This window comes from Garra rufa, chromosome 9 (genome assembly GCF_049309525.1).
Source record: "Garra rufa chromosome 9, GarRuf1.0, whole genome shotgun sequence".
NCBI classification, from domain to species: Eukaryota; Metazoa; Chordata; class Actinopteri; order Cypriniformes; family Cyprinidae; genus Garra; species Garra rufa.
In genome coordinates this window covers 27,313,840-27,325,895 of record NC_133369.1, presented here as the reverse complement: position 1 = coordinate 27,325,895, position 12,056 = coordinate 27,313,840, and the positions used below count along the sequence as shown (strand labels likewise).

General features: G+C 33.3%; 1 protein-coding gene across 1 annotated transcript; it reads right to left on the bottom strand.

Moving 5' to 3' along the window:
- Positions 1–8,565: 8,565 nt before the first annotated feature.
- Positions 8,566–9,289, bottom strand: LOC141342198 (transmembrane protein 100). Its single transcript, XM_073846597.1, has one exon. It carries the CDS (start codon positions 9,230–9,232, stop codon positions 8,798–8,800), a length of 435 nt encoding a protein of 144 aa, XP_073702698.1. The 5' UTR covers positions 9,233–9,289; the 3' UTR covers positions 8,566–8,797.
- Between the last annotated feature and the right edge of the window lie 2,767 nt (positions 9,290–12,056).

Sequence of the window (12,056 nt, the reverse complement as noted above, 5' to 3'; positions counted from 1 at the left end):
AAAGTGGATCATGCAGACCGCTCTGGTGTTTGCTGTTTTGTTCCCGTGTCTTTCTTTTTACGAAGGAAGGTCGCTTGAAGGTAAAACATTTTAATTCGAATGGCTACGATAATGCATTTTATGTGTGATAAGTGCCGATAAAGGCATTTTTGATGAGCCACTTTTGGCCGGAGTTATTAAAGTTCTCATATTACGTTCTCATAATTGTGTGGGTTATGTGCTTTATCTTAGCATGTGGGTTGTATTGTGACCAATAGGCAACCTGTCTATTCATTCAAGCCTAACCGAAGCCAGTTTTAATGCTGGTTGATTCGAATAATCTGAGGAATATCTCCGCACTAGGCGAACCGTGTGTTGGGTTTCGGAGGGAAGATTCATCCTTTGACTTTGATCTGCCCACCGGTGTGGCCTTGAACCTGCAAGACCCTGAATGTGACGCAGAATGTACCATAGATGTAAGTAGCCTATTAACGCGTATTCTGCTCTGACAGTCCATTTTGCAATCTACTTTTTACTTATATTTTTTTTCTTAAATGTAATAAATAATAGATACGCGAAATGCCATGTGGCCACTTATTGTAGGCTACAATGGAGCCATGCAACGCTAAGATATTTGTGGCCTTTTTAATGTTATTTTTACCCAAAATGATATAGCAAAAAAACACACAGTGCTAAACAAACGTTTGTCGATAGACACTTCACAAGTTCTCATCAGTATTAAGTGCAATGATGAAAGATCGATTTGGAGTTAATTTTTTCAAATATAGCCTACTCGTAAAAAAAAAAAAAAAAAAGTTAAGCGCTTATTCTACTTAAAATAATATGGTGATGTTGCGCGAAATATTTTTGTGTAGATTTTAAGTATTGCTTTGCCTACCTGAATAAATCATGCAAAATCTTCTACAACTGTGAATTTGAGTTTGTATTTGACTTTGAGTCTACGGCGCATTATTGTGCCATCCCAAAGAGGCACAAATCACTTTCACGGACTTTCACATTATGTTCCCTCGGTGGAATTATCTATTTTAGGCCTCTAACACTAGCTTGCTGTTTTTTTATTTGTATTTTCTTTTTATTTATTATTTAATTAAAAACGTTTAGCCTTTTTTGTTGTTTTTGATTGCTTTTATTGCCTTTTTATAAATCGCTTTGGATAAAAGCGTCTGCTAAATGTCTAAATGTAGGCTAAATGTCTAAATTTAAATGTATATAGCTAAACCAAGCACTTCTTGTTAAGAAGCTTAGGTCAGTGGTTGCCACGGCACGGCCACCCCTTGCTCCGCCACTGCTATAGGCCCATACTAATACAAAATTACTTAATTTAAAGTTAACTAATATTAGCAGCTTTTAATTTAAAAAGGCGACACAAACCGTCTTGGATAATATATAAACACGGCAAGTTAAGTAGGCCTAATGCCATTCAGCAATGAATCGCAAAGGAGAGTAGCCTATAGAGGAAACTAAAGGTTTTCTTTAAATACCTCTGTATAATATTTCAGGAATCTTGTGGAATCTTGTCTCACAATTATGAGAAATATTTTTTTTCACGCAATTGCGAGATTGTATCTTACAATTCTTTTTTTTTTCGCAATTGTAAATTTATATGACTCAATACTAACTTTATAACTCGCAATTGCAAGTTTATATCTAACATTTATGACTTTATAACTTGCAATTTAATTTTTGTCTCATAATTCTGAAAAAAAGTCCGAATTGCGAGTTTGTTTCACGCAACAGTGTTTCCGAACAGTGAGATATAAAGTCGCAGTTTGCTTCTTTTTTTTTTTTTATTCAGTGGTGGAAAAGGGCTTTCATATATAATGCATTAAGTAGCACTAGAACAAATCTTTCACTCTAAAATCTTGTTTCATTACAGTGTATACGTTTTTCGTTATTTACCTCAAAAGAAAGGAAGTGAAATCTCACAGCATGCCCCGTAGGTGGGGTACATTGTAACATCTTGACATTTTGACAACCATATGACAGCTTTAATTGTAATTTGGTCGAATGAAAAAATATACACGACAAACTGATTTTGTCAATAAAATAAATGTATAAACCCTTTCAAATAAAACAGGCCTATAGTGGTGTTTTTCAAAAAATAAAAAATAATCGAATTTCGAAATTTGACAATGAACATATCGTAACCATGCTTGGGGCGGCCCTGATCGCAGTATAGTGTGCACAAATAGATGAAACACATTTAGACATTCAGAAAAACACTCCATCTCCCCCCACACAGCTGCTCCCATAGAACACGAGACAAATAAACGAGACAAAATGCTTTACATTTCTTGAAATAATAATTTCTGAACATTAAACATCGACTGTCAGTTATTTACCCGTTTCTTGTGGTTTCTCATCATACTATATTCCCAATCTGCGCGATTTGAATTTAAACAGATCTCTTCTGCTGGTTTGCAAAGCATTACTAAACTAAACTGATAAATAACAGATTGGAGATTAAAATAATAGCATTTTTCAATGAATACTAAACACTGAGATTAAAAATTTACTTTAGCCAGAAATGTACTTTTCGAATTTTGGCCACTTTTTCTCTGTCTAGTGTTGCTATGTCAACTAAATACCATAAATCTGGTTATATGCTGTGTGAAAATATTTAAAGCAAGCGTGTTAACGCCTCGACAGTTTGTGCCCCGCGCTAACCTAACCACAAGATCACAGTGGTAACGACAGAAACTTCAACATAACAGAAACTCTCCCAAATGTCAAACATAACTGATTAAACATTAACAGATGATTCCCTTCACACAAAAACAGATATAATGGATCTTAATTTCAATATTTACTCTCTTTATCCAGCCATATGCAAAGCATGTTGAGAACTAACAATCACCGCCAAAACAAAACTGCGTAATATATGTAATTCTATACATTTATATAGCGATAGATTGTTTTTAAGATTAAGGGCCCTAGTGATAAAAACTCATTGTGGTTAAAATGGACACAATGGCGTAAGGTTTCACAACTGCCAGATTATGTCAATATAGTACCATCTAGTGGCAATAGGCTACTGCCTAAAAACTTTGAGTAAAAAGGCCCTCTATCTGTAAAATTAAATATCTTTTAGGACTATGGATATTAGCCTTGTTGTAGATAAGCTAAGGAGAAGAAAGGTTCCAAAAGAGTTTTTTGCAGTGATGCCATAGAAGAACCATTTTTGGAACCTTAGAACCTTTTAGTGAAAAGCTCTTATAAGAACCATTTTGAAGAACATTTAAAAAAAAAAAAATCTAAAGAATAAAAAACTTTTTTGACTATTAAGAACCTTAAACGATTCCATGGATGTTCAAAGTTCTTCACAGAACCATTGAGGCCAATAAAGAGCCTTTATTTTTAGAAGTGTGTAGTCTAATTTTCTGTGTTTTGTCCAAATAGGATTTGTCATTGATTGGTGTTCAACTTTGGAAATTTCCCTAATTGTCTCACAATCCTCCTCTAGCAAAGGTACACAGCAATCCTGGATGGAAATTTAAGTTACTTTTCGCATCCCTTCAAAAACTTAACTCGTCATGGAATGAGTGCGTTTTACTGTCCAGCTTCAGTCAGATTCCACATCTCTTGTCCTGTAAGTTAAGAAACAATTATTCATCTGCTTCTACTACTCCTCACTATAAAGATTGTATTTTATTTTTAAAAAATGAATGCTTTTTGATTCCCTTGTAGAAATACACCAAGGAACTCAGTTGTTCTTGTGAGTAGTTTTCACCTGGCATTTCTATCGTTTCTCCACATTGATAGAAACTACACAACAATGTTTAAAAATAAAATAACATTTGCATACACAACACACATAACCTAGGTTTTTGTTTAGAAAGTGCAGCAAATGTACCTTTGTTTTGGTAGGAAATTTATATGATAGAACAGGGAGACTCCATGTTTTCACTTTTAATGTGTAATATAATTGCAGACACATCCTCCTCTGCCATGAAAACTGGTTCAACAAAGAGACAACACTGTAAGTAAAATCTTAATTTATAAACAAATTTCCTGCAGTGATCAAGCAATAACTCTTCACTAGTTTTCCAGCTCTTCAGTAGGAAACGTAAAGCAAACTAGAAGCATTACCAACTTCAAAGTATGCATAACAAGTTTAATGCAAATCACATGCACATTTCTTACCAGATTTCACTGTCTTTGTATGGCTGCAGTTCAGAAATTCCACAAAAAAATCCATGTCTTGTTAAGTTACGAAGTTACAAAGCCACAAAATAAAACAATCAAGATCATATGAGTTGCTGCAGCTTATGTGTCACTACTCCTCGTTCCTGTTTTGCAAATTCAAAAATAGCCACTCCCAAATCCAACTGTCATATTGAATCACACACACACACACACACACACACACACACACACACACACACACACACACACACACACACACACACACACACACAACTGCACTGGAAAAGGTTCAGTTGTTGAGGAGGCTAGACTTTTTTTAGTCTTTTTTTAGACTTTTTATCTAGTTTTGAATATAGGGAGGGAATCGAGTGCTGCAAGTGTTGTTGTAATTAGTACTTCATTCATTAGTGTTATTAATACTTTACTGTCATATAATGTATGAATTATTACAATTAATTATTATTGTTTTGTCATGTGACCATTAGATCTCTTTTGAACCTTTTCTCTTAAAGCAAGTGACACCTGTGTTGTTTGTATGAATTGATATTATGGTGAAATGTTTTTTTCTATAGACTGCACCCTTGCTGTTGCTGCCACTTTTGTCCCGGTGCTATGGATCAACTGGGGATCATATTAACTGGGGATCCTCGTGTGCTCGCACATAGTTTTACCTGACTTTCCAGCAGATGTTGAACGGTGACAGATTCATCACAGGATATTTCCTACAGAGCAGATTTAAACGTTTTCTAAATTACAGTGGCATGCGAAAGTTTGGGAACCCCTTGCAGAATCTGTGAAAATGTGAATAATTTTAGCAAAATAAGAGAGATCGTACAAAATGCATGTTATTTTTAATTTAGCCCTGTCCTGAGTAAGATATTTCACATAAAAGATGTTTACATATAGTCAACAAGAAATTTTTTTTTTTTTTGTTTTGTTTTGTGATAGTTGTTCATGAGTCCCTTGTTTGTTCTGTTTGTTTCAATGCATCATGTTTTTCTTCTGGAGCATCGTGAATGTTTGAACCTTTCTTAATAGTTGTGTTTAAGTCCCTCGGTTGTCCTCAGTGTGAAAAGATGGACCACAAAATCATACAGTGACTTCTGGAAAGGGTTCAAATATGCAAAAGATGCTGGAAAACTGAAGAATCCGCAAGACCTGGAGGATTTTTCTGAAGGACAGTTCAGAACAAACAAGGAACTCATGAACAACTATCACAAAACAAAAAAAAAAAACAGTAGATCATCCAGCTAACCATACATAGTATTAAGAACCAAGGGTTCACAAACTTTTGAAGGGGTATATTTTTAATCATTTCAGCATTTTATGTTTTTTTTTTTTTTTTGTCTTGTAGACTTTTGTCTTTTATGTGAAATGGTTTAGTCAGGACAGTACTAAATGAAAAATTACATGCATTTTATAAGATCTCTCTTATTTTGTTAAAATTTTTCACATGTTAAGGGGTTCTCAAACTTTCGTATGCCACTGTATATGAAAATGTTTGCAGAGTTGTAAAAAGTATTCCAAACTTTTACTTAATTAAAAGCACAAGTATCTGGCTAAAAACATACTTGAGTAAAAATAAAAAAGTACAACTTTAAACTTTAAAAGTTTACGCCTTTTTGTACAGAAGTTTGGTAAAAGGAAGAAAATGACACAAATGCAGTGGCACAGGTCAAACACATATCTAGTGCAACTACAACAAATTCAATGCTGCACAGCTGAGCACACACACAAAATAATACTATATATATATATATATATATATATATATATATATATATATATATATATATATATACATACAGGGAAAAGGATTAAAAGGAAACTCCATCCTTTCCACTATCATGCTATCCCATGTATATATATATGACTGTCATTTATCAGAAATCATCTCTGTTCATATAATGCAAGTGTATGGAAAGTCCAAACATTAGAAAAATACAAATACTAAAAATTTTAACTTGACTGTCGTGTTCACTGTGTGTTGTTTCTGAAGTGGTCCTGGTCCTTTCCCCTTGCATTATACGGACAAAAAAAGTCATAAACATGAATTTTAATTTTGGGTTGAACTACTCCTTCGAAGAGCAAGATGTGAGGCAGAGGCCAGAAACATATTCCAGACAGAATACAAGAATGTGTTGAATTTATGAGGAGAGTCATTAATGCCTTGAAAGATCCTTTTTTTTTTTTTTTATCTAAAAAGACAATTAATCTTTTGATTGTTTATTTGGGGGTATTTAGAGTTGTTGTTGTTGTTTTTTTCTCAGCAAATATTTATCATTTTTTTGCAACTAATTAGATTAATTAATGAGCAAATCATGGAATTTTTAAGAATCAAAAATATTCATTGACAGTCCTAATTCAGTGTGTCATATAATGACATATAAACACAACAATGTTCATTTAAGCACTTTTGGAGATCTGTAACATTTAATAATTGTATTTAAATTCTCATCACTGATTTTATTTCACTTGTTCAATTCAGACAATATATTAACACAGTTAACGGCTCTATCAAAACAGAAAGAATAATGAATAAACTTTTCTGGGTGAAATGCAACTTTGCTACATCAGTGTGCTTCCTCAGATGTGATAGTGAACTTTAGAAGCCATACATTTACCTGATGAAATTCATAACTAATATGATTAAAAGTGGTTGAAACTTTTTCAAATGTAATTAAACTGGACTAGTAAATACATTTTTGATAAAACAAAATTATTAGAAATAATAATTACCTCAACATCAGTATTGTTTTGAGTAAATATTATCTTGACAGACTGTATAACATTATGAAAAGCAAATTACTGTAAAAAAATACATTAGGTGAACAGCAGATGGCGACAGTCATTACCTGTACCATTTCTACACAAAACATGTTAATTCTCTACCAGATTCGGTTATTGACTGCAAACGTGCAATTACATGTTTAACAATAACTGTAATTTTAAAGCAATATAGTGTTTATTGTAATCACAGTGAATTCATTCAAAATAGCACCATAAAATGGTACCATACATACATTCAGGAACATTATAAAGTAGCTCATAGACAATAATACTAAACAAAAGAGTATACCAGTATAATAAAATGTATTACGACAGCCCATGACACTGGCTGGAACAAAATATTGTGTCGTGGGCTTTAGATTATTATTTAGAAAAACAACATTGGGTATACACTGCCGCCCAAAAATTTATAATCGGTAAGATTTTTTTTTTAAGATGGTTTTTAAAGACGTTTCGTATGCTCATAAAGGCTGCATTTATTTGACCAAAAATACAGAAAAAAACTGTAATATTGTAAAATATTATTTCAATTTAAAATAATTGTTTTCTATGTGAATATATTTTCCAATGTAATTTATTCCTGTGATACAAAGCTACATTTTCAGCATCATTACTCCAGTCTTTCTAATATGCTAAAATGTATTCAACAAATGTTGAAAACAGTTGTGCTGCTTAATATTTTTAATACTTTTTCCCCTCAGGATTCTTTGATCAATAAAAGTAAAAAAAAAACAAAAACATTTATTTAAAATAGAAAGGTTTTCTAACAATATACACTATAAGTTTTGGGTCAGTAAATTTTCATTTTCTTTTTTTGAAAGAAATTAAAACTTTTATTTACTAAGGATGTGTTCAATTAAAAACAAGCAATAGCATAGATTTACATTGTTAAAAAAGATTTATATTTTAAATAAATGCTGTTCTTTTAAACCTGTTATTCATCAAAGTATCCTGAAACATTGATCATTCTAATAATAAATCAGCATATTAGAATGATTTCTGAAAGATCATGTGACATTTGAGTAAGGAGACTGGAGTAACAGCTGATGAAAATTCAGCTTTGCATCACAGGAATAAATTATATTTTAAAGTATATTAAAATGAAAACCATTATTTTACTTTGTAATACCATTTTGCGATATTATGAGGGTTTTTTCTGTATTTTAATCAAATAAATGCAGCCTTGATGAGCATAAGAGACTTCTATAAAAACATTACTAGTCTTATTGATCCCAAACTTTTTAGCTGCAGTACATATACATGCAAAAAGAGGTTTTCTAAATTAATTTAGTGCCATTGCATTCAGACACCAAAGAGTCATGTAATAATATTGATTACCCTGTAAAAAGTTTTCACCAGTTTCAACTTAAAAACAAAAGTTTAGCAGCTGCCTTAAAATGTTAAGTTAAATCAACTTAAGTCATTTAAACTCACAAGTTAAATCAACTCATTTTGATTGTATTAAGTTAAAATGACTTGCAGTTTTAAGCTGATTTAACTTAAAAACCTAAGGCATCTGCTGAACTTAGGTTTTTAAGTTGAATCTGGTGAAAACTTTTTACAGTGTAGCTTAGAATCATAAAAAAGTCTTAGAGTTTAGTCCTTAAAAGCATTGTAAATAAACTCATTTAAAAACCTTTTTTATAAAGATATGGTTGCATAACAAATGACTGTGCATGTGCATGTTTTTAAAACAATCAGGAACGGGTAAAGTGTTTCCTGTAGTGAGGCACCCAGTGAATTTCCTGTTACATTCCTTCAGGATTAAGAAGATTGATTGAGAAAAACAAAGATGGAGCATTGGCGAGTCTGACATATTCAGTCAAATCAGAACTCGCATATCTTTCATTCCACTCTTCTTTTACACTGTAACTCTTTTTAAAACAACTTCTGCATACTCATTAACCAGCACTAGATTCGCTTCTGCCCTCTCTCTCCTGGCCGTCATTCTTCTCTTTTTCATTGTGAAACGGACGACGAAGATCACGACTACCATACCCAAACTGCTAAGCAGCAGTACCAATCCAAGAGCTAGAAGGTGTGACGGTCCACTGTTTATGTACTTCAAATGATCCCACAAACCCACCAACACAACACTCAAACCAACCAAAGTGCCCCAAACCCCAAAGGCCAACATACAGGAGCCACAGGACAGCTCTGCTCCTCCCGTCACCACCGTGACACCGGCCACAGAAACCAACCCATTTGGTAACGTCACGGTTTCAGACTTTGGATCATATTTCACAGTTTGGGTCAGGCTCGAATCGGCTGAAGGATCCACGGGTGTTGCCATCATTAATGAGCTTCACAAAAGTGAGCTTCCTGTCTCTCCCGTTGATGTACGATTTTTTTAAACTGCTTGAATATTGATGATTGGAACAAAATAAAGATTTTAGAAAGCAGTTGTTCTTCCAGGTTGTGCTTCAGCTTCTTTTGTAGTTGTCCTTCTCATTTCTTCTCATAGGGATGTGTAAGTCATTTCTTTACTCCTATCAATTATGAAAAAGCACAGAATATACATCAGCATATTATGCACAGAAAATGGCACTTTGATGACAAAAATGTGTTAGAAATGATAAAAAGACTACTGTTAAGTCAACCAATATGCATATACACTCTTAAAAATAAAGGTGCTTCAAAAGGTTCTTCACAGCGATGCCATAGGAGAACCATTTTTGGTTCCACAAAGAGCCATTTAGTCAAAGGTTCTTTAAAGAACCATCTCTGTCTTACCTTTTTATAATCTGAAGAACTTTCTTTCGCCACATTTTTTGTTTTGTGAAACATAAAGGTTCATCAGATGTTAAAAGTTCTTTATGGAACCATTTAGACAAAAACGGTTCTTCTATGGCATTGAGAAGCACATTTATTTTTAAGAGTGTTTGTGGCCCAGGTCCACAAAACCAGTTATAAGGGTCTTTTTTTTTTTTAATTGAGATCATCTGAAAGTTGAATAAATAAGCTTTCCATTGATATTGCTAGGATAGGACAATAAAGAGCTATTAGAAAATCTGGAATATGAGGGTGCAAAATCTAAATATTGAGAAAATTGCCTTTAAAGTTGTCCAAATAAAGTTCTTAGCAATGCATATTATTAATCAAACATTAATTTTTGATCTATTTACGGTAGGAAATTTACAAACTATCTTAATGGAACATGATCTTTACTTAATATCCTAATGATTTTTGGCATAAAAAAACGATAATTTTGCCCCATACAATGTATTTTTGTCTATTGCAACAAATATACCTATGCGACTTATGCCTGGTTTTGTGGTCCAGAGTCACATATGAGAATAGGTCACATCAATTTATAAAAACATAAGTATAGAGTTCACATTGTAACAATAAAACTGATGATGATGATGATGTTTTTTCTTAATGTTGTTAATTGTCAAAATTAATATTATCTATCATCTTGAATAGTTTAATTTTGTGGTCATTAATATGGAATAGTTCACTCAGAAATAAAATTTTGTCCTTATTTACTCACCCTCATGTCGTTCCAAACCTGTGAGACTTTTATTCTTTTGTGGAACATAAGAATAGATATTTTGACAGACATTTACATTCAATGGTAACCAAAACTGGTTAGCAACATTCATCAAAATATCGTCTTTTGTGTTTCGCAAAAGAAAGTCATACAGGTTTGGAGTGACATGAGGGTGAGTAAATGATGACAGAATTTTCATTTTTGGGTGAACTATTCCTTTAAGTGACCCTGGACCACAAAACCAGTCATAAGTAGCACATGTATATGTATAGCAATAGCCAAAAATACATTGTATGGGTCAAAATTATTGATTTTTCTTTTATACCAAGTAAAGATCATGTTCCATGGAAATATTTTGTAAATTTCCTACCGCAAATATATCAAAACTTAAATTTTTTGATCAGTAATATAAATGGCTAATAACTTAATTTTGACAACGATTTCCTTGACATTTAGATTTTCTTACACTCTCAGATTCCAAATTTTCAAATTGTTGTATCTCAGCCAGATATTGTCTTATCCTAACCAACTCTGACCCGAAAATTGACCCTTATGACTGTTTTTGTTGTCTACGATCACATATGTGGACGTATAAAACATGTAAAACTTGTAAATGTAATATTAGTTAAATGTATTGTTTTCTCACCTTTTTTCCTGCTTGTCAGACCAATATGTTTTCATTCCAAAACATGAAGAAAAAACACTTCTTTTGTGAATAAAAACATACTGTTAATCCAGTCTTTTCTAAAATTCACGAGCATAAATGTTCTCCAAAGACATGTTTTCTCTAAGGCAAGAGCATGATGAATGCCAGTGCAGTGCTCTACAACTATTTACATAGTGATGCACTACTTGTAGACCAGCCTGTACCCACCACAGAGCCAGTGGACTGTTGTTTTTATTTTCCTTATCATTTGTTTGTTTCCATCGCCCTTTGTGTCCCAAAGGAAAGCGATGTCTGTCATTAGACTTCATTATGACCCATTAACTTGTATTTATCTAAGAGTCACTCCCTTCCTCTGCTCCCACCCTCACTGCGGCCTTTGCTTAAGAATCAGAGGTATTGTTTTCTAAGCAGAATGTTTGGTTTTTCTTTTGAAAGAAATTTCCTCCCCTGTGTCTCCCTTGCCCTTTTGACATATCAATCGCTCTCCTGACTACGTGCCTGGTTGATTTTGTTGAATCACTACTTGGTCATTTCTCATAATCATTTCCAAGCTCAAGAATCATCAGATGATAATTGGCTTAAAGTCTTTTGAGCGATGAAACACATAAACATAACATAACTCACAAAAATCTGACTTTTTCTGTGTTTAGGTGTTATAATCAGGTCCCCAGTACATCTACCAACCCAGAAAATGTGAAAAGGACAACCCAGTACTTTGTTTTGGTAAAACAAAGTGAAAAAACGAGCCACTCAGATTTAATATTATAATATTACCGTCCTTTAATCTGCACGTTTCCACCCACGGCGCCATGTTTTGTTTTTCACAAGCAACAACGGTATACCAGTTCTAATGCCATGGCAAAAGTTAGAGCAAAGCATGCTAACTGTTCTGTCTTTGACTGCACAAATGAGCACAGAACACTATTTAAAGTCCCGGCCTCAGAGGAGACAAGAGAGCAG

What these genes read in the sequence shown, in the direction of transcription:
- LOC141342198 (XM_073846597.1), bottom strand. Translation starts at nt 9,232, where the DNA reads ATGATGGCAACACCCGTGGATCCTTCAGCCGATTCGAGCCTGACCCAA.